At 37.9% G+C, this 24,325-nt stretch overlaps 1 protein-coding gene across 1 annotated transcript; it reads left to right on the forward strand.

Moving 5' to 3' along the window:
- Positions 1-789: 789 nt before the first annotated feature.
- Positions 790-20,008, forward strand: LOC122054848. Its single transcript, XM_042616274.1, has 9 exons — positions 790-937; positions 989-1,005; positions 1,083-1,153; positions 1,255-1,387; positions 15,106-15,161; positions 17,190-18,026; positions 18,198-19,085; positions 19,174-19,279; positions 19,376-20,008. Exons 1-9 carry the CDS (start codon positions 790-792, stop codon positions 20,006-20,008), a joined length of 2,889 nt encoding a protein of 962 aa, XP_042472208.1.
- Positions 20,009-24,325: the final 4,317 nt, after the last annotated feature.

Raw genomic sequence — 24,325 nt, forward strand, 5'->3', positions numbered from 1 at the left:
TTTAATGTTGTTTTTCTTCTGCTGAAACATGAATGGGATGCTCTGATGCTATCTAATTTTGCACTTGAGAATCAATTACACACAGCTAGGCAAAAGTTGAGTCATCTCTGTATCAAGTATGAAAACTCTTAGACAAGTGCATGTTTTGATGACCAACTGCTTTATGCATCAGAATATGTTATTTTTGCCTTTTGCGCATGTAGCTATAACATATTTTTATCTTTAATTTGGTCATTTACTTTTCTCATTAAAGTTTGTTGTATGGATTAAAGCTTCAGGATATAGAGGTTTTGTCCAACTTAAACATAACATCATACATTTTACTAACACATTAAAATGAGTCCAACTCAAGTACAACTACATCAACAACTTCCCCTTAAGTTTATGAAAAACGATTGTACCATAACTAGAGATGATACTTTAGGAAGGTTCAAGTCTATCTAAGTACTCACTAGAATCCATGACCTTGCTTGCCTTTCATGTAGTCATGTTGGCTTCTAGGAGATGATACCATAACTAGAGATCTCAGCATCCAAGTCGTTACAAAGAAAATAACCTACAATCCAATGGAATGGACCAACAAATAGACTCCATCAATACCAATAAGTATAGTTGTATGATAAGTTATATGCATTGGCTTATGATATGAGTAATCTATTATGTCTGTCATGTTAAAGGACTATTACTTCACTTCCATAATGCAATAATTCAATTGATGTCTATTGTGTCGGTTAAAGGATTGTTTTTGACCTCACATCAATTACTGTTTTCTTCTTTTTTTAAGCAGAAATGGCTAATGAATGTTGCTCTATCCAACTGATTGACGGAGATGGTGTATTCAATGTCACGAGTCTTGAACACTTTATGAAGTCAGTGAAGTTGGCAGAGCATGGATTCTCCTATGCTGTAGTTTCTATCATGGGTCCACAAAGTAGTGGTATGTCTTTGAGTTTCTTGAATTCTATTTTCGTATTTTATGTGCTTGAAGGCTATGTTTATTATAAGGTGATTTGGTCAAATATTTTTCCCTAATTGTTTTTATTGTGTTATCAGGTGATTTGGTTACATATTTGTGAATCTAGGGAAGCGATATCACTTTCAAGATGCAGAACGAAGTGGGTGAAATGATGAATCTTTATATCCTTAGAAAATGGTGATTATCTTATTAGTAATTAGATATTCTATAGCATGGATATATTGATCGATTATGTTGATTATTGTGATGTTTTTTTCAACTTTCGTTTTCTCCCCTAGTTCTGCTACGAACAGACTAATCACTGCCAAGGATCATGCATTTGTCCAAGTCAATATTGGACACTTGGATGATAATGGAGTGTACACCGGCCAGTATACCACTTTTGCTCTTTCTGGCTTTATTCGTGCTCAAGTTTGTTCCATCTTTGAACTAAAAGTATGATTTTTATATGTATTCTCCCTCTATTGAAATTTACTTTTTTGTATAGTGTAGCCTGTTTAGTTCCATATTAATCAGGTCCTAACCAGGATTTATTCCATTATAGTGTAAAATAACCTGATAATTTCCCCTAGTCTCACCTCCAAAGTGCATGTTATCAAGTTGTCTTTTTTGCTAACAAAAGTTTACTTTTCAATTTCGAATGACATGCAAACTATCCTGGATTGGTTGCATGATACCTTGTTTCAATGCATTATTGATGAAGGGAAAAGTGGCAAGCTTGAACATTTGTGATGTTAAGTGTTCAGATCAATAAAGTCTGTTAAGTTTCAATGCCCATAGCGATTTTTTACAAGTAAAAAAAAATCTAATTACAATTATCATGTCATATGTTTTGCAAAAATCACATGTTAAGGCTATTAACTAAGCATATCGAACCTGAAGCTTTCGAGCATCCAATGAGCAACAATTAACATATTGATATGGGGATATTTTCTTCCCAGATTAGTTTGCCTTTTAGAATTTTGACTTGGCATTTAAAATATACTTGCAATCTGCCTATTATAGATCATGGAGGAAAGTGAGACCTCTAAGGAGAATGCTGAAAGGCCTCCGCGAGTGGATCACTGGGCAGAGAAAGGATCAATCCCTTAGCACGAGAGCCAATATCCTTGTCAGGTAATTAGTTTGTGTTTGATGTATCTGCCTTTACTGTGCTGACTTCCTTTTACCATCATGCTTCGTTCAACTACTTTACTTTATCAAGATCGATTAGAACAAGGATTAAATTTTGTTAATATGATAACAAGTATTGTTATCATATTCAAATGTGTACAGCGTCTTTGTCATCATCATCTTTACGCCATTTACTCCTGGGAAATGACTTAACTTGCAATCATATGCTATTTACCTCAGGGAAAAGATAATGACCATACCCAGAAAGGAGAAGAAAAGAGAAGCTAGGAGGGAGGAGAAAGCAGAAAAGGTTGCAGTTCTCGATATGGTGTTTAGAAGATGCACAGGGTATTTAGAAGATGCACAGGTAGAGAAGATTTGATCCAACAAAACAAGATATTTTGGACTTCATATATATGTGTGATATATTGTTATGGGTACTATTTAGTTTTGTAAACTTTTGTGATGTTTGGATGTTGATGTTTGGTACTTTAATGATGTTTGGATGATGATGTTTGGTACTTTAATGAAATTTGCACTGGATTATGATGTTTGGATCGGATTGTAGGTTTTTGATATATGATATTTTGTAGATATATTATTTAAATAAAATAATGGTTATTAAATGATGGAAAAAATTCAATTTTTTATTTATTGTCAAAATATTGTATATTGTACCCAAAGACATCATTTTAAATATGTGAAACTGTTGTTAATGACATTAAAAGACAACAGTGAAAAATCATTGTCAAACTGATGTTAAATAACATTGTTGGCTAAAAAGACAACGATTTTTAGCCGTTGTCGTAGACAGTTCAAAACTGTTGTTGAAAAGCCTATTATTAAAGGCATACGTTCAAAGACAACGGTGAAAAACTGTTGTCAATGACAAGACAACGGGTTTTTACCGTTGTAAAACTGTTGTCTGTCTTCAAAGACAACGGTTAAAAATTATTGTCTTTGTCTTCAAAGACAACGGTTAAAAACTGTTGTCTTTGAGCACCCCCTTTAACAACACAGCCTATAACAATAGTCCGAAAGGGGCTACGACAACGGTGAAAAACCGTTGTTGTAAGGCTTTTTTCTTGTAGTGAGCACTCTCTTGCTCACTGGAAACCTCACACGGTCGTGTAGCATACACGACCGAGGCTTCTCTGGTCTCTGGAAAACTGACATGGCCGTGTGGTGTACACGACCTAGGCTTCATTGGGCTTCAAAACTTAGCACGGCCGTGTGAGGTTCACACGACCAAGCCATCTTCTTTCTCTGCTGTAGCTACATGGCCTCTCATCTTCACACGACCTAGGCAAACCCCCATGGCAGCGCCGTGTGGGGTTGAGGTATCATGGCTTCCTCCATCGCTTTGCTTGCAGATTTGGCCTCGAACATGCATCCTTCACCAAATTTGACTCCTGCGTACAGAAAATGCACAAAAGAAGATCTCCGAACAAAGAGAGTAAATATGCTAAAAAGGAAAACTGGAAATACGAAAATGCATAGATTAATCATGCTCAAAGTATGTGAATGTGCGTCAAAACATGCTAAAAAGTGTAGATCTTGAAACGAGCTTCGTTTCTCATCTGAGATCACCTCATTCCGATTTTCGAGTCAAAAGTTATGGCCTTCGGAAATTTACTACATCCAAACTTCCTAGTTCCATCCTAACTCCCTATTGGACTTACGACCGCTAAGTGTTCAGTCAACTTTTGACCCATCTAAATTTTCTCTTTGCCAACTTCTCGTTGGACTTTAGATCACCAAGTGTGATCCTCCTTGATCCACTTAGATTTACTGTCTCATGCCAAGTGTCTGGTCCTCCATGACCCACTTAGACTTTATTCCACCAGATGTCCGGTTACCCTTGACCCATTTGGATTTTCTTGTGCTAAGTATCCGGTTAATCCTTTGATCCACTTAGACTTCTCAATACCAAGTATCCGGTCAACCTTGACCCACCTAGATTTTGATGTGCTTGGCTTCACTCACCAGGTCTTTCCATCTGCTTGACTTCACTCACTAAGATGACTTCCCATCTACTTGGCTTCACTCACCAGGACTTTCACCTAGCTTCACTCACTAGGGTTTTCACCTGGCTTCACTCACCAGGATTTTCCCACTGCCTGGCTTCACTCACCAAGACTTTCAACTACTTAACCTTCAGTTAGGACTTTCTCAATCAAGTATTCGATCAACTCTTTGACCTACTCGACTCTTCTTCACATCTAACTGATCAACCTTGACCAAAGGGAAATTGTATCAACAATCTCCCCAAATAGACAATGGCATCTACAATTTCCATGTATTATCAAACATCAAAACTCAAATATCAAGACTCAAGCTTGAGCCAACTCAAGCTTAGTCAACCAGGTCAACCTTGACCTAGGGATATTGCATCAACAATCTCCCCCTTTTTGATTTTTGACAATACCTTTAAGTTAGGCTAATCTCATAGCCTCAACTTCCTTTCATGCTAAGGGATGAATGAGGGTTTCTTTCATTCTCCCCCTTTCCTAGAGGGTAAACTCCCTCTTTAGGTAATGAAGGCCTAACTTAAACCCTACATTCTCCCCTTATTAGCACACATAAAAAAAAAGCTCTCCAGCTGAAGAGTTACTACCGTTGTTCACAACTGCACTCATTGTTCACAACACCACAATGAAGGTCTCATACCCTTCATTATCTCCAATGCTCACCCTTGAGCATCAACCAATTTAACAATAAAGGTCTCATACCCTTCATTATCTTTAATGTCCACCCTTGAGCATTAAATCTCTTCACAAACACCATGAAGGTCCCATACCCTTCATTGTATCCAATGCTCATCCTTGATCATTTTTCAAGCGAAGGATATACCACCTTCCATGGTTTTGAAAAATAATTTCCATGTCCTTAGCGAGTGACTTCCCCTAAAGACATGCTCCAAATTTCTGTCATTGCACCAACATGACTTAGGATCCCTAAACTTTTAGGAAACCCAAAATTAGAAGTTTTGATATTTAAGTATCAATATTTGAATGCAAACCTCAAGCTAAACTTCAACTTAGTCTTCCTTAACCAATCCATCCTTGTTTTCATCATGAACCCCCAAAATGTATACAAATGTGTTTCAAGTGGTTAGGAATGATTTTCTAGACTAAAAATGGTTTAAAGTGCTAAAATCGAATATTTACAATCGAAATCAACCTTCTCAATCGATTGGGGTTGGGTCTCAATCGATTGACACCATTTCAATCGATCCACTGATCGATTCCGCAAGCTTCTGTTCATAGAATTTGACCTTAAATCAATCGACTGATCGATACAGCCAAGGTCAATCGATCGGTTGGTCGATTCAGCATACTTCTACTTACGACAAATGCATTCTCAATCGATCGGCTGATCGATTAAGACCCTCCAATCGATCGGCTGATCGATTGGATTTTTGATTTCCCGAAAACCAATTTCAGTGAAATTCAGAAATGCCTTAAAAATTCTACAAAATTTCAAAAATCATGAAAATTTATGTAGACATTACTTAAGGTATATGCTATCATGGAAAAATAATTTTCTATGAAAATAGTTCCAATTTTTAAAGATTGATACAAACTTGAAAAATTGCAAAAACTTCAATGTTTCTTCCAAGTTTGTGTCTAACTTTTCATGCTCAAAGCATATGTAAAATCATTTTCAAAACTAATTTTCAACCATGTTCTTTGGGCTTAATGTACATGACTTGTACATTAGCTTTCCCAATGATTGGAGTACACATAACTATGTATTTTGATGAACCTAAAACTCAAAAAGAATGCACTAAATCAACATCTTGAGTATTGTTCATCATCCTAACACCTCACTTGTATCTAATGTGTACTAAAGCACATACAAGTCACCTTATGGTTCTTTATGAGATGTAAAGTTTGGTTTTACCCTAAACTAGGGATCATGCATATCTATCTAGGCATTTTAGAAATTTTGAACATCCACCTAGGATGTCACTTGTTAGTAAATGTCATTTGTCCTTAATTGCAAGGAAATTAAAATAATGCATGATAATATATGGCACACATCAAAATGAATAATTTTTTTTAAAAAATCTGCTATAACTACATGATGTATGTATTGTTGGGGCAATTTCCCTTGGTCAAGTTTGACCAGTTTGACTAAGCTTGAGTTGAGTCAAGCTTGAGTCGTGATTAAGTTTTGATGTTTGACAAAATATGGAGATTGCTAGGGCAATCGTTCGGTTGTGGAGATGGACAAAGGGTTGACCAGGTTGATAAGAATATAAGTCAAGAAGGTCAGGAATGACAGAAGACTTGACTGGGTAAGTCCTAACTGGAGGTTAGGCGTCTGGAAATCCTAACTGGAGGTTAGGCAGTGGTGAAATCCTAACTGGAGTTTAGGTAGTGGTGGAAGTCCTAACTGGAGGTTAGGCAAAGGAGAAAGTCCTGGTGAGGAGCCAAGCAATTGGAAAATCCAAGTATGATCTTGGCAAAGGGTGGAAAGTCCAAGTGTGATCTTGGCAAGTGAGAAAGTCCTAGTGAGGAGCCAGGCAATTGAAAAGTCCAAGTGTGATCTTGGCACAGGTTGTAAGTCCAATCTTGTGATATTGGTGAGGTAAGTCCTAGTGTGACTTGGAAGGGATAATTCGATAACTAGGATGAGGCCGAAGGAAGCTCTTGAAAGGCAAGGCGTGAAGGATGGGGAGATATCCGAGGGACGCAAGGCTGATGGAGGAGGCTAGAAGGCTAGTTCGAGGTTGGTCGGGTGTGGCCAAATACTAGGCACGGAGACCCAACAGGTCATGGTTGACCGGGAGTTGGGTTGGAGGCTTTGGACTTGAGTTTGAATCAAGTCCAGGCTGGTCAATCGATCGGGCGATCGATTGAACTAGGGTCCAATCAATCAGTGAATCGATTGAAGTGTGCTGCGATTGTGGGAAGTCCCAATCTATCGACCGATCGATTGGGATGTGAAATCGCGAACACAAAAGCTTTCCCAATCGATCGGGCGATCGATTGGGAGCTGCCAATCGATCGGTCAATTGATTGGGCAGCAGAAGCTCGCGTGCAGACGCGAGAGCACAGAAAGGGACTGAATCGATCTGGCGATCGATTCAGGCAATCCCAATCGATCGGTCGATCAATTGGGAAGTGACCGTTGTGCAGGATGCAGGTGATGGACGACTGAGATGGAGCGGTGCTGACGTGGCAATCGATTGGGGATGAATTGGATCGATTGGGAGCACTGTTTAAAGCCTGGGCGGAGCATTTTCTCCGAAGAACTTTGCGTTCTTCTTTCTGTGATTTCTCTGCGATTCACAGCGAGCTTCTCCGATCTTCACCGCCAGTTCTTGAAGGCTCTTGAGAGTGTTCTCTCAAGGTTCAAGAGGCAACAACAATCACAAGTAAGCAAGAAGAGAGTGTATTCATTTGTATTTGTATTTCTCTTTCTTGTGTGAGTGTTGTGTTGTAGTGTGAGTTTGTACGAGGCTTCTCCGCCTCCGGCTATGATCGAGAAGGAGATTTTCATAGTGGAGATAGCGTGTCGTGTGTGGATCCTTGGATTAGTCACCTCTACTTGAGGTGGATACCAAGTAAACCCTAGGTGTTAGCATTGTGAGTCTTGTACTTCATTTCCGCTACATATTATCAACAAGACGAAGCAAACGATGCAAGTGCGCGACAAACCGCTATTCACCTCCCCGCTAGCGGGCACAAAGGTCCCTACATGTATGACATGACATGGTATTTTTATATTTTTCATAATAAGCATGAATGCAAAATATGATGTCATAATATATAATGGGCAAACAATCATGGCAAGTTTTAGCATAAATAAAATATACCTAGATTATCTATTTAAGTATCCTTAATCCTTAGCTAAACCTAAAATTTATCTAGATTGCCCTCATTTTCTTTAAGAAAATGTCAAAACCTAACTTGGCATTTATTTTGTTCTTTTCCTTTTTGTTCCAATGAAAATTAAATCCATTCCCTCAAATTATGACATATTTTACTCTTCCAAAAAATAAACAATAATCCATTTCATTTTCAAAGGTTAGCAATAACCTTGAAAATGCTCTCCGAGTGTCAACTTCATCAAGGTTGGGTTAACTACGCTTCCAATTTGAGTTGACACTCTCTCACCCATCTAAGGGGTAGAGAAGATGCTCCTAGGAACCCAACACCTATTGGTGCTCCTTGGATGTTCTAGGTATTCACTAGGGATAACTTCCCTTGATACCTTCCTAATGACCTTTCTAAGCTTCTTAGAACCCTTGGTCACTTCCTCTAGGTCAACTTTAGGGATAGCTTCCCTTTTGACCTTCTTAGTGACTTTCTTAGACTTCTTAGAAGTTTTAGTCACATTTGTTGTTGCAAAGATACTCCTAGGGATAACTTCCCTTATATCCTTGACTTAACCCCTAGACCTAGGGTTAGTTACATAGCTATATGGAACCCTATAAGAAGATATTACATCATTCTTAGCCTTGGGTTTGTATCCCAAACCTCTATGGACATTAGATTACCTTTGATGTCCTAAATCTAGGTTATGCCCATTTTGGCCCTTAAGAAAATTTTTGATTTTCTTTAAGGTCTTTTCCATGTTATCAAGCCTTGACCTCAAGACTTGATTTTTCATCATTAAATCCTTAGTTTTGGATTTTTCTTTAAATCCTTGAGCATTTCTATTTTTGGACTTGTATCTACTATCCTTAGTGTTTTTACCCAAGTAGTTATCTATCTTCCTAACCTTAGGTGAGGTAGTTTTAGCATGAAGAGCTACATATTTTTCCTTAATGCTATTATGCTTTCTATTTTTATGGTAAATGATATTAAAATGATATAAACTAGAATTAGCATGCTCTTTATCATTTCTAAGAGGAATTGCATCAATAAATGTTACCTTGGGTTTGCTCTTAAGATCTCCCCCTTGATTTATGCTTCCTCTTTTGGGCTTGGCCGACTTCTTCCCCTTTGGACATTGGTTCCGGTAATGTCCTTTTTGATTATACAATAAGTACACTATGTGCTCCTTGCTCTTCTTTGTTATGGGGGTGGTCTCCTTGGACTTCTCCTTATCCTTTGATGCCAGTTGGCTCTTTTTCTTGATCAATTTGAGGCACTTGCTCTTATAGTTCCATGTTCTCTATACTCAAAACATATAATATGTTTTTTATTTTTACTTGAGCTAATTATACCTTCACGGGTAGGGATGGTACTTAGTTCTCCATTTGATTTTGCTTGTGTTGTGGAGGTTGCCCCATCTTCTTCTTCTCTTGACCCGGAAGTAGAATCTTCTCCTTCTTCTTGATCCGGTGTCAATGAAGGTCGCTCCCCCTCAATCCTTAAGGTGGAGGCCTCTTCATCTTCATCTTCTATATGGAACAAAGAGTATGCTCCCTCTTTGCCCTTCTCATTGCACTCCATTGAGGATGAAGCTTCTTCTTCTTCTGATGTTGAGCATCTCTCAAACTCGGTGTCCTCCTCATTTTGGTCTTGCTCCAATGAGTTGCCCTCAATGAGTTGCCCTCTTTGGATTTCTCTTGGTTTGGTGTAGTGGAGGTTCTCCATGAAGCTTAGCCAATTTGCTCCACAATTCTTTTGCATCTTCAAATTCTCCAATTTTGCATAGAATTGTGTTTGGCAATAAACTAACCAATAATTTGGTTACCTTGTCATTCGCCTCGCACCTTTGGATTTGCTCTTGACTCCATTTGCTCTTCTTGAAGATCTTGCCTTTTGAATTCTTTGGAGCTTCAAAACCTTCCATTAGAGTAAACCATTGCTCTATCTTCATCATAAGTAAATTTTTGATTCTTGATTTCCAAGAATCGAATCTTGTTGATATGAATGGTGGAGGCACCCTTGTGTCGAATCCGAGTCCATCTCAGAATTTCATCTTGAAGCCTTTTTTCCCCATCCGGCGATGATTCTGGTAAAGAATGACCTCGCTCTGACCACTTGTTTGGGTCATTTGGTGCGAGAGGGGGGGGGGGGGGTGAATAGCTCGTCGCACGCTCGCTACTTGCTTCTTTGATGATGATATGTAGCGAAAAATACTCAAGCAATACTAACACTTAGGATTTACTTGGTATCCACCTCAAGAAGGGTGACTAATCCAATGATCCACACATGACACACTCTCAACTAATAAAAATACTCTTTCTCGGTCACAGCCGGAGGCGGAGAAGTCTCGTACAAACTTACACAACAAAATACAGCACACGCAAGAATAAAAAAACACAAGAATACAAATGAACACCCTTTGTTCTTGTTTACTTGTTGCTTGTTGTTGCCTCTTGAACCTTGGAAGTGCACCAGCACTTTTCCCCAAGAGCCATCAAGAACTGGCAGAGAAGCAGTGGAGAAATCGCATGAAGTTATCGGATAAGAATCGGGTGAAAAGATGCTGGGGAAATCGCTCGCAACGGCTGTATACTGTGCTCCCAATCGATTGGGCTTCGTCACAATCGATTGCCACGTCACATCCCAGCCATAGCAATGACTATATACTGTGCTCCCAATCAATTGGGCTTCGTACCAATCGATTGCCACATCACATCCCAGCCATCGCAGTCGTCCATCACCTACATCCTGAACGACTGTCGAATCCCAATCGATTGACCAGTCGATTAGGGAGGCTTGAATCGATCGATCGATCGATTCAGAGCACCTCTGTGCTCTTTGCAGAAAATCTTGAATCGATTGACCAATCGATTCCGGCTGCCTCGCGTTCTCGCGATAAAAACTAAGACCAATAGATCAGCTAATCGATTGGCAACTTTCAATCAATTAACTGATTGATTCATAATCTCACTGTTCACTCAGAAACTCTCCCAATTGATTGACCAATAGATTGGGGAAGTTTTGATCGATTATCCAATCGACCAAGATAGTTTCTGTATAAAATCATGTCAACCAATCGATTGGCTGATCGATTGACCCCCTCCCCCCAATCGATTGGCCAATCGATTGGAAAGTAGAAAAATATGTAGGGCTTGAAACGAGCTTCATTTTGCATCTGAGATCACCTCATTCTGATATCCAAGTCAAAAGTTATGGCCTTCGAAAGTTTACTACATTCGAACTTCTTGGTTCCATACCAACTCCCTATTAGACTTACGACTGCTAAGTGTTCGGTCAACTTTTGACTTATCTGGACTTTCTCTTTGCCAACTTCTCGTTGGACTTCTGATCACCAAGTGCGATCCTCCTTGATCCACTTAGATTTACCGTCTCGTGTCACGTGTCCGGTCCTCCATGACCCACTTGGACTTCCTTCCACTAGATGTCCGGTCACCCTTGACCCATCTGGATTTCCTTGTACTAAGTATCCGGTCAATCCTTTGACCTACTTGGACTTCTCAATACCAGGCATCCGATCAACCTTGACCCACCTGGATTTCCATGTGTCAGGTTTTACTCACCAGATCTTTCCATCTGCTTGGCTTCACTCACTATAACTTTTCATCTGCTTGACTTCACTCACCAGGACTTTCACATAGCTTCACTCACTAGGATTTTCACCTGTCTTTACTCACCAAGATTTTTTCACTGCTTGGCTTCACTCACCAGGACTTTCAATTGCCTAACCTCCAGTTAGGATTTTACCAGTTAAGTATCCGGTCAACCCTTTGACCTACTTGACTCTTCTTTACTTCTAACTGGTCAACCTTGACCAAAGAAAAATTGTATCAATAATCTCACCCAAATGGATGATTGTATCTGCAATCTCCATGTATTATCAAACATCGAAATCCAAACACCAAGACTCAAGCTTGAGCCAACCAGGTCAACCTTAACCTAGGGATATTGCACCGACAGAAAGTCCTAGCGCAGCTAGGCAATGAAGTCCTAATTCGTGGGACTGGGCAAAGTCTTGGCAAGCCAAGGATGTCGGGCGAAATCCTAGGGTCGTGAACACTAGGTGGAAATTCTGAGGGTCACGGACACCAGGCTGAAGATTGGATGAGTCGGGGTTCAGACATCTAGTAGAAAGTCTCGAGGTCTCGAATGTTGAGTAAAAGTCTAGATGGTCTAGAGGACCGGTCTAGTAAAAGGTAACATCTCTTGAGAGGATTAGGTGAGGACACATTCCCCGAAGAAGATACAATAGGTGTGGGTCCGACCTAGAGTTTTAGCGAAACTCAAAGTCAAGACCGGATAATCCAGAGACTATCAAAATTATTTTACTTTACATATTATTTGTGTTTTTGCTAACCTTATGATGTAGGAAGTTGGTGGCTGGAAAATAGAGCTCCAAGCGCCCGGTGTTTGTCCAGCCACCCAGACGTACGAATGCCCGGAGTTGCTCTAGACGCTCAGGTAAGTGGCGACGAGGGAGCGCCTCGAGTGGGTGCCTGGTCAGGCAACCGAACGGGTCCAAGCGCCCGAATTGATAAAAGTTAATCTTTGAGCTACGGTGTCATGCGTTGGTTGGCCGACTTATGTCAGCAGTCCAGTCGACCAGAGGGGGTTCGGGCACCCGAACAGGGATAAACTTTCAGGATGAAGTTTTGATAAGGTGTAGCCACGTCAGCCCAGTGGGCCAGAGAGAGATCTGGGCACCCGGATGGGGCTATAAAATGATGATTCAACCAGTAGCTACAAGACATCAATCTGAACAAGTTTCTCTATTGTGTGTTGCTCGATAGATGACTCTATAACGCTTAAAAGCTGCTCTGACGATAACTACACCCAAGATCTACTTTAAGTCATCGGTATCATTTAGTTTTCAAAGTTACTTGTACTCACATTGTAATTATTTTTGTACCTTTCTGATTGATTAATGATTGTCCAACGAAAGTACTCTCACGTGTGGGCCTTGGAGTAGGATTCGTCATAGACTCCAAACTAAGTAAAAACTTGGCAGTGTTAGTGTCTGTCTATTTTCTTTTAATATTTCTTTCCGCTACGTATTCTTTTTCTTTACTCGATCGTGTTTTTCAAAAAATATCAAAAGTCATGAGTGCTATTCACCCTCCCCCCCTCCTCCCCTCTATCCTCTGGCGTAGCGATCCTACAGTTACGACCAAAAGAATTAAGATATTTCCATAATGATATGATATTATCCACTTTGGGCCTAAGCCCTCATGATTTTATTTTTGAGTTCTATCCAAAAGGCCTCATACCAATAGTTCAATGTAGGACTTTGTTTGCAACCATTACAACCCAATAATCCCCCTTAAATGAAGAACCATCCCCTCAAGTCTATCCGCTTGATGTCATTTGATCCTTAACCTGCCAGGACTTTCCTGTCCCTGGGTCCAACCGATCTATTAGGACTTCCTTATCCCCTCTGTCCACCTGACCTACTAATATTTCCTTACCCCTCTATCCACCTGACCTATTAGGATTTTCTTGTCGCTCAGTCCAACCGACTTACTAGGTCTTCCTCACCTAACCGTAATTAGGACTTCTCTGCTTGGTGTCTGGTCATCTTGATCCAGACATGGGAGCCTCCACTTCCTTCATTAGAGGTCAATATTTTACCTACATGGCTCGATTAGAACATGACTCTTGTGCACAGTTGACAATTAGTCCTTTTGACAATTCAAGTTCTAATACCAATTGAAATAACCAAAAGAATTAAGATATCTCTATAATTATCTGATATTATCCATTTTGATCTTAAGTTCTCATGATTTTATTTTTAGGGTCTATCCAAAAAGTCTTATACTAATAAAGACATCTTATTTATAATCATTATAACTCAATACATCAATCCTGCCACAAGTTGAGGGAGGATCTTTATCCTGTAGGCCGTGAGGATGGGAGGCTATCACGGTAAAGATGAAATATGTTTGCCTAATTGGGTGCTGCGGTGTGTGACGAATAATGAGGTCGTGTGACCACTGAGCAGCCGAGTTGAAGTCGTGTGGTCACTGAAGAGAACAGAGCTGAACAACAGAGTCACATTGTAAGGTTGTGTGGCCATTGAGTAATAGCGTTGAGGCCATGTGGCTAAGGCTGAAGTACTCGGCGGTGACATCGTGCAGCCTAGCTGACGTGAGAATATGTGGACAAGACGGAAGAATTAAGAGTTAGAGCCGAGCTACAAAGGCTGAGGTCATGCGGGCACTCAGGAGCACAATGCTAAACAATAGAGTTAGGTTGTCGAGCATGTTGCTACTGAGTCATGTGGCTAAGGTTAAAGTACTAGGAGGTGAGGCAGTGCAGCCTAGCTGAACAACTAAGGTGAGGCTACGAGGATGAGACGAAAGCATTAAGAGCTAGAGCCGGTCTACAGAGGCTAAAGTCGTGCGGTCACTAAGAAGCATAGTACCACTATGTGAAAATCGACAATAGACTTCGCCACTGTTTACTTCGTCAATCAACAAGTGCGAAGTAATATATGATAATCAACTTCGATAATAAATTTGATGCAGTAAATACAAATTTATACTTCATAGATTTAAAAACGTGAACCTCACTTCTAATTTTATCTGACTTTTTACTTCATACTATATATTCGGGGGAGTAATAAGTTATAAAATAAATTTTATATGGATAATTGATGAAATAATATCACCATATAATATAGTAATTTAATTATAATCTATATAGTTTAGTACTTCTTAATTTTTTCCCAAGCCGTGTCTTTAGTTTTTGCCCGAGCTATTCCCTCGCCGATTCTTCCTTCTCACGCGATCCCTAACCCTCGCCGTCGCCACTCCTCAGATCACCCCCGCTCAAACCCCGATAGATCCTCTCCCTTTCTTCTCACTAACCTGCTCTTGTCGTCGCCACTCCTCACACCCACGCTCATCATCTCTGTCGCTACTTCTCACCCTTTTTCCTCCCTAACCCGCGATCACCATTGCCGTTCCTCTCACCCACGTTCACGCATCCTTGTCGTCGCCGCCGGCCTCCATCACTCGTCTCCACCACGATTCCTCCACAGCACTGCCTCCTCTGTGATTCCTTAGGTTTACGGTAATCTTTTGAATCCTCAAATTAACGAAATCATTCTCCTTGTCATTGATCAACCATCGTTATGGAATTCTGAGAACCTTAAAACCTCAATTGCAGGAACAGAAGGAAGCATTGATTGGAGGTTTTGGTCTAATCAATTTGAAGATTTATAGGTATTTCTTTGTTACCTGATACCTTATGTTTCTGTGTACTATTGATTTTTTCAATCTGAACCCTACCTCCATGAAAGTAAGACTGATTGATTCCCCAACCATACAAGTAAGTCCTTGTTGCATTGAAGTGAATCGCAAATTTTAAAGTAAAAAAAAAAATATTGTGAAGTGAATCACACATTCAATTAAATCAAGTGTTTAATGATCCAAAGATTAAGTACTAGAGGGTCAGAAAGTTGCTAACTTACATCAATCTTCTTTGCCTCAATAGAGTAACAAAAAATGTATAAGATATAGAAGGCAGAGGTTTGTTTACTAGCTGTAATATGAGTGAAAGCAAGGACCATGGTACTAAGCCAGGAAGCAAGGGAAGCTGTAGAGAGGGTAGCAGTGGGTAGAAGGAATAGAGCAGCTAGGAATAAGGTTAATGCATACATAACCTGGATATAGTTTCGGTCATAATCTTAAAATGATATGAAGTTTGATTGTCTATGCACACAAAATTACATGTTCATATAAAGTTTCAATTCTTTAGCTAGCTAGGTATTAGAGGAAATAACATCAAAAAAATACAAACCTCTTGCTAATAAATCTCTTATTATGTTAAAAGGAATGAGACATGCAACTGTACTATTTATTCCATGAGCCAATTTCATGAGCAAAAATACAAGTACTAACTAAGCATTATTCCATCCAAAATTATGAGCCAATTAGTAGAGGACAGCTAAATTATGAAATATGTACAGTTTAAACAATAGAATTAGAGCTTTTGTTGGCGTTTGAAAACACACAGAAAAATCTTCATTAGATGTTCTTGTTGAAACCACAAATTGTAAGACTATCTACTTTTTATTCATTAGAGTACTCTATGTATGTATGTTTCTTTTCTTTTTTTTTTTTTTTCATGAAACTCTATATCATAGATTAAGCATATAGACTTAGTAGCACATAGACTTAGCACATAGACTTGCTTGTTTTCTATGCTTCTTCAGCAACTCTAAAGTTAGTTCCAAACATTGATTCATACTCTTGATATGGCTAAAGCTGGAAACCCTTAACCAAATCAAGATTTGTAGAATGGTGTGTTAAAGAATGGTGTGCAAGTTGATTCATTTAATGTTTTCTTACTCACACAGATTCCTACTCACTCTTTTGTTAACCAACACATATTATAAACAACTTAATACCATTAGAGATTAGTATATTAATTTTAATAAATTTTTCTTCATACCACACACCAACCTCTTTGGTATGTCTCTTCTTACTTGTATTAGATTTCACAAATTGAAGTTCCAATGATTTTACATTTTGAGTTGCATGTAGTATGTTTTTTAACTTTTATTTATTTACTTTAATATCTTCAGATTTTGACCTATTTGTTTAGGGATTTTGCTAGATTGAAATGAATAAATCCTGGATATACTCGGATAGAAGGTCCAAATAGTATGAGGAGGGTGTGAAACAGTTCATTAGAGATTGTTTACAGAATCCGAATATTGACCCCAATGGCATTCATTGTCCTTGTTGCAAATGTATCAATCTTAAAAAAGGGCCGGTTAAGTCCATTTCAGAGCATCTTTATTTCCATGGTTTTAGTCAAAACTATGTGAATTGGATTTGGCATGGCGAGCCTGCTAAAGATGATAAAGTAAAATGGAGTGTCAACCAGGGGCCAATTAATAATGATTATGACAACTTTGAAACCACTCATATGTGTGAAGCAGCATACGATAACTATACAGAAAATCCTGAAGTGTTTATGAAATTTTTAGAGGAATCAGAGAAGCCGTTGTACAAGGGATGCGAACGTTACACAAAATTGAGTGCACTTGTGAAACTATACAATACCAAAGCAAGGCATGGAATGAGTGATGCTCTATTTTCAGATCTACTATTAGATTTTGGGGATATGCTACCAAATGATCACAATCTACCATCCTCAATGTATGATGTAAAAAAGACTTTGAGTTGTTTAGCGTTGACTCATGAAAAGATTCATGCTTGTTCAAATGATTGCATTCTTTATAGGAAGCAATATGAAAACTGCGTAAGTTGCCCTAGATGTGGTTTGTCACGGTGGAAGCTAAACAAAAATAAGGTTGAGAAGAAAGGTGTTCCTGCTAAGGTGATTTGGTATTTCCCTCCCATTCCAAGATTTAAGCGCATGTTTAAATCTTTAGAGACCTCGAGAAATTTAACATGGCATGCAGATTCTACAAGAGTTGTTGGTCAGTTACATCATCCAGTTGATTCACCATCATGGAAGTTGGTGGATCATATGTGGCCTGACTTTGAAAGTGAGCCAAGAAATCTTCGCCTAGCACTTGCAGCTGATGACATTAATCCTCATAGCAACCTTAGCAGTCGGTACAGTTGTTGGCCAATCATGTTGGTCAACTATAATTTACCTCCAAATATGTGTATGAAGAGGAAATACATCATGCTAACTATGCTCATTTCAGGGCCTAAGCAGCCTGGAAATGATATTGATGTCTATCTGGAGGTGCTAGTTGAAGATTTGCAACGATTGTGGGAAGGAGTTGATGGAGTCTATGATGCTTATCGCAGGCAGTTCTTCACTCTTAAAGCAGTCTTATTATGGACCATCAATGACTTTCCTGCATATGGTAACCTTAGTGGATGTACTACACATGGTTATTATGCATGTCCAGTATGCGGAGAAGATACTTATGCAAGACACTTGGAAAATGAGAAGAAAATGTCATTTGCTGGCCATAGAAGATTCCTATCACGGTTTCATCCATATCATAGGCAAATGAAGGAGTTTAATGGCATGGAGGAACTTGGAGAAGCAGCTAGACCATTATCTGGGATTAAGTTGTTTGACAAACTTTCTGACATAAGGTGTGAGTTTGGAAAGAAAATAAGTGTGAAAGGGAAAATAAAGAATGCAAAGGCTAATAAGTTGGAAGTCAATATAGAAGAAAAAGATAAAGGAGTAACAAATTTTAAAAAATGTTGGAAGAAGAAGTCAATCTTTTTTAATATTCCTTACTGGAAACACCTGCATGTAAGGCATTGTCTTGATGTTATGCACATCGAGAAAAATGTCTTTGAATACCTCATTAATACTTTGATGAATGTTAAAGGAAAAACCAAGGATAATGTGGCAGCTAGGTTGGACATGGTTGAGATGGAGATTAGGCCTGAATTAACACCTATAGTTGGGGAGAAAAGAACATATCTTCCTCTTGCTGCGTGCTCATTCACAAAGAAAGAAAAGTTGCAAGTGTACAAGTCATTAAAGGATATAAAAGTTCCAGAAGGTTTCTCTTCAAACATGAATAATATTGTGTGCATGGATCAGTTGAAGTTGACTTGCTTGAAATCCCATGATTGTCATGTATTAATGCAACATTTCTTACCAATAGTCATACGTGATGTACTGCCAAAACATGTTAGATATGCCATCATAAGATTATGCTTCTTCTTCAAAGATATTTGTTGCAAGGTTATAGATGTAGCCAAGTTAGATAAGCTGCAATCTGACTTGGTTGTTACACTCTGCTTATTGGAGCAATATTTTCCCCCATCTTTCTTCGATATCATGCTTCACTTAACTGTCCATCTTGTTCGAGAAGTCCGATTATGTGGACCAGTTTACTTTAGATGGATGTATCCATTTGAAAAATGCATGAAGGTGCTTAAGAGTTATGTGGGCAGTCGAAAATATCCTGAAGGTTGCATTGTTCAGAGATATTTAACAGAAGAGACAATTGAGTTTTGTTCAGAATATCTTAATGGTGTCGATCCTATTGGAGTCCCTCAATCAATCCGAGACTCAAAAGCAAATATTTCTGGCTTGCAAGCATGCAACACACCAATTGTAGTGCAACAAGTTGATCTGCAACAAGCACATTTGACTGTGGTAGAAAATATGGAAGAAGTATCTCCCTATATAATGTAAGTGTTTTGTATTATTTATGATTCTGCATATGTAATTGAGATTATCTAATGTCTGACATAAATTTATATATTAATACTTCTACAGTGAACATAAAATATTTTTGAAATCAATGTTTCACAAAAAAGAGAAAGATGAAAGGTGGATACAAGAAGCTCACAATAAGAGGTTTATTGATTGGTTTCGTGCAAAGGTGGATACTAGATTCATTAAATTATTATTATCATTTGCGCTGAACAACTTATATCTACTATTTTTAATCACCATATTCAAATTGAATACATGTTAGGTGGCTGCTGAAATTGACAGTTGCAATGGTGGAACAACATCGACATTAACATGGTTGGCCCATGGACCGCGTGTGCAAATCCTTAAGTATAATAGTTATGTGATAAATGGTAATTTATACCAAACAAAGGCGCGGGATGATGACAGAGTTTGCCAAAACAGTGGGGTTTCTTTAGTTGCCAACACCATGCTTGTATGTAGTGCTAAAGATAAGAATCCCTTGCTAGCTGATGTGTCTTTCTATAGAGTGATTGAAGAAATATGGGAATTAGACTATCATCAATTTCACGTTCCTCTTTTCAAGTGCGCGTGGGTTGCAAATGACAAAGGAATAATCAACAATGATGAATGTGGTTTCACTTTAGTTAATTTGAACAAACGAGGACACAAGAATGACGAATTTGTGCTTGCAAGTCAAGTCAACCAAGTCTTTTATATTGATGACCCATTAAAAAAGGGATGGTCAATTGTGCTCCCAGTTTCAAATAGATGTTATGAGGGAGATGATGATGATTGGAGCAGTATTCCAGATTCGCGACCAATTGATGATGTTGATACTCATTGTATTCCTGCACATGAAAGATATTTTAGATCAGAAATTGAGGGTGTATGGGTCACAAAAAAGAAAAAATGATGTTTTGTATTTTTATCCAATGTTTATGTTTTGAACATGAAGTAATGCTGTATGCACTTTAAGTAATTATGTTATGCAATTCTATATCATGTGTACGCTTGTGTTGTTATTTATTTATATGTGTTATTGTAATTATATAGGTCATGTTTATGTTACTATTATTGTACAAATTTTAACATTGGTTACATTTATGTTATTATGTAGATAATACTCGATGGGCCGTAAAAAAAAGGGAGTAGCAGTTGAGGAGATACATGGAGTAGCCGATGTTGAGCTACATGGAGTAGTCGATGCGGAGCTACATGGAGTTACTGATAGAGAAGAACGTTCTGTAGATGTGCAGAAGAATAAATGAGGTCCTACATCAATGTGTAAACTCACTGCAGCTGCAAGATGGGGGAAAAAAGCGAAGATTGATTATGATGACATGGGGCGCCCATTATACAATGCAAATGGAAAGGCATTGCAATCGTACATTGGCTCTGTTGCTAGAACTATGGTGCCAATCAACATAAAGTCTTGGGCTACTGTTCCAGAAAATATAAAACAAAAAGTGTGGGAAGAGATCTCGGGAGGATTAATATATAAATATAATCCCAAATGAAATTAGCTTTGCAACTCTATGTTGTCATTGCCTTCTTTTATTCATTCTTATCATATTAGTTGTATAATCATCTAGCTTGTATGTTGATTTTTTCCTTATTCGTGTTCAACTTCTCTATTAATAGTACCAACTAATATTTTGTGTTGCAGAATGTGTTCGAATTAGCACCACAAAGCGAGGCTGCTGTGATGAATTCAGCATCTCAAAAATGGCAAGATTTCAAAAACAAACTCACTAGCAGATTTGTTTGGCCAAATAAAGATAATCCTGAAAAATTAAGTTCTTCACCGAGTCAATATCAGATTCCAAAAGCAGTTTGGAAAGCATTTGTAGATGAGAGACTTCATCCATCATGGGAGGTACATACTCATATGGTGTTAGGGAAAGCATACGTAATGGTGTTAAGGATTGTAGCAACTTTTTTACAGTATAGTGTTGTTTGTTCTTTTGTATTTGCAAGTTCAAAATCCTGCATTTACTGATTGTGTAGTGTTATTTGCTCATTTACATTTACAATTCTATGGAATATAAATTATTTGCTTACAAGTCTTTATAGTTAAGTTAATGGTTTGTTTGCTTACACGTTTGTAAGTTCCTGCACGTAATGGTAAGGATTTGCAAGTTCCTTAAATTTCAGTGGCAAGTTCCTGCATGTTTGTAAGTTCCTGCATGTTTGTTTGCTTACACGTTTTAAATTCTGTTTGTAAGTTCCTTACGTTTGTTTGCTTACACGTTTGTAAATTCTATTCTAAATTCTGGTCACGTTTCAGATTACAGCAAGTTTTATACGTTTCAGATTGCTTTCACGTTTTATACATTGTTTGCTTACATGTTTTAAAGTGTGTATGTAAGTTCCTTACATTTCAGTGGCAAGTTCCCTGCACGTTTGTAAGTTCCCTGCACATTTGTAAGTTTCTGCACGTTTGTTTGCTTATTCTTTTTATAAGTTCCTTACTTCATATTACAGCAAGTTCCTTACATGTTTCAAATTACAGCAAGTTCCTGCACGTTTCAGATTGCAGCAAGTTCCTGCACGTTTCAGATTGTAGCAAGTTTTATACTTTGTTTGCTTGCAGATTGCTTTCACGTTTCAGATTGCAGCAAGATATCTACTTTGTTTGCTTTCAGATTGCTTTCACGTTTCAGATTGCAACAAGTTTTATACGTTTCAGATTGCTTTCACGTGTTATACATTGTTTGCTTAACAATGTATAATTGTCTGTTTAAAGTCATTGGATTGTTCACGTTTCAGATTACATTGTTTACATTTCACGTGTTATACATTGGATTGTTCATTTTAAAGTCTGTTTTAATTGTCTGTTTTAAAGTCTGTTCATTTGCATTTGCTATATATATATATATATATATATATATATATATAAAATCCATACAAGTGTTTATGAATATATCTTCTATCTAGGTTATTCATAACAAGCAAAAAGAACGAACGATGCATTATAAATACCATCACAGATTGTCTCGCAAGGGTTACATCGGGTTAGAGGCTGAATTGGTAAGCTTCGAAGCATTGTATTTGTCATTTTCAAGCAAGTATTTAATATTATGTAACTAATCATTTTTGGAATTATAGAGGGAGAAAAAATTAATTGCTGAACATGAGGAAGTTGATAGATCAATACTTTGGCGTAAAGCTCGCGAGGACAAATCTGGCAACATAACAAATATGAAGATAGCAGAAGTCGCCGAAAAAATTGTAAATATTTTTTTTATCTAATTTTCATATTGTCTTGCTAAATAATATTGGAATTTTTTGTATTGATATGTTACTATCTCATATTGTAGGATGACTTGTTGGAAAAGAAAGTCAAAGGAGAGTTCAAATCTTCTGGGATGAATGATGTGTTAACCACTGCCTTAGGAAATCAAGAACACTATGGACGTGTTAGAGGCGTGGGAGGATGTGTAAAACCCCAACTCTACTTTAAAACTGCTAGAAAGAATAAGGAATCAGTCCCAAAGGATTCAATCGATAAATTCAAAGAACAATCAGAGGAGAATAAGAGCTTGAAGGCTGAAGAAGAGAAATTGAAGGCTCAACTTGCCCAGGTCGTTGATAATCAAACTTGTGAGGTTGTGATATCGAACAAGTCCTCAAACATGAATGACCCAAAATGGAGAGATGATGTGGAGGTTTATGAATGTGGCACTTCAAACTTGGAGGTTCTATAATTCTTAATTTTATGTCAAATTGATTTTTCTTTCAAATTTAGATATTCATATACAATTTCTTATTGTTCTTAAAGGGGAAAAAATATAACTTGGCTGTGAAGCAACGTGAAAATGTGGTAGCATACGGTACAATACTATCAGAAGGAGGCCCAAATATTGATTCATCATGTTCCACTTGGGGAAGGGAATTTCAAGGTATCTATTGATGTTGTGTTAGATGAAGGAGCAGAGCTTCCAATTCCAATTCGGTCTGGACCAACACTCGTCAATGATGCCGTTGGAACAATTGTTGCTTGGCCTAAAGAGTTGGTAATGCTACCAACGAAGAAGGTACTTTCAATTTTCTTGAAAAGTTGGTATTTGAAAAAACCTCAATCATTTGAATACTCATACGAATGTTTTATAATATTGTAGAATAATGCGCAACATCAATTATTTTCTCCTTCGGATGTTCATGGTCATCAGGATAAGTACAAAGAAATTGAAAAAACATTGCCGATGGCATGCAAGTATATCTACTCGTATGTTATCAGATTGATGCATGAAGATGAGACTATACACATAGAATTCGATGAAGCAATGTTTGGACATCCTAAAAGTGTATGGTTGCTAAGAGAAGATATCTTGTGCTTTATGGAGATGAAAGAGATAGGTGCTAGGCAAATTTTGGTTTACATGGGGTATGTTATGTCTTAAATACAATATTTGTTCAAATGCTATGCTTTGTTTGCAATATTTATTCATATACTTTTGTTTGGTTTACATGGGGTATATTTAGATTTGTCATTACTTTATCATTACCTTACAATTATCTTGCAGTTACCTTTACAAATACTTAGAAGAAAGAAAATAGAGCTGAGTGTGTTTCATTTGTGGATCCTGGTCACATACCAACATGTGGTGTGGGCGTAGAAGGCAGTAAATTGTCACAACATATTGCTGAGCAGTTGAGAGCATCAAACAGAGATAGTATCTGCTTCATTCCATACAATACTGGGTAAAATTTTAATTATTTATCAATTCCTACTACATACTAGTCAATGTTATATTTTCATTTGTCCAGGTACCATTGGATTCTGACTATAATTAATGAAGATAAGAATATGATATATTTATTGGACTCTTTGAGTAATAGGAACAGAGATCATGCTTGACAAACTATTGTGACCAAGTAAGTAGTAGATTATGTTGATTGTGAATATATACATTAAATTCATTAGAGGTTGAAAAAATAACTTTCTATTTTTTACAATGTAGTGGGGTCAAGTTATACAATGCATCAAGGGGTATTTCAAAAGGACCTGGTTTTAAACAATTGACGGTATGTATTGTGACTATGTATTTAGACATCAGTTAATAATTCTTATTATTTGGCCTATAACTTATTGATGACTTTTTCAATTTGATTAGGGTAATCTAAAACAAAAAGGTGGTATTGAATGTGGATATTGTATAATGCGATACATGAAAGAGATAGTCTTGGATGAATATCCCCAATTGGAGATGAAGGTGAATTTCTTCTT

The sequence above is a fragment of the Zingiber officinale genome, chromosome 3B (assembly GCF_018446385.1).
Source record: "Zingiber officinale cultivar Zhangliang chromosome 3B, Zo_v1.1, whole genome shotgun sequence".
Classification (NCBI taxonomy): Eukaryota; Viridiplantae; Streptophyta; class Magnoliopsida; order Zingiberales; family Zingiberaceae; genus Zingiber; species Zingiber officinale.

What these genes read in the sequence shown, in the direction of transcription:
- LOC122054848 (XM_042616274.1), top strand. Translation starts at nt 790, where the DNA reads ATGGCTAATGAATGTTGCTCTATCCAACTGATTGACGGAGATGGTGTA. An exon ending in CTGGCTTTATTCGTGCTCAA is followed by an intron (nt 1,388 to 15,105) that starts GTTTGTTCCATC and finishes CCTCAATTGCAG; the next exon opens with GAACAGAAGGAAGCATTGAT. An exon ending in ATCAATTTGAAGATTTATAG is followed by an intron (nt 15,162 to 17,189) that starts GTATTTCTTTGT and finishes CATTCTTTATAG; the next exon opens with GAAGCAATATGAAAACTGCG.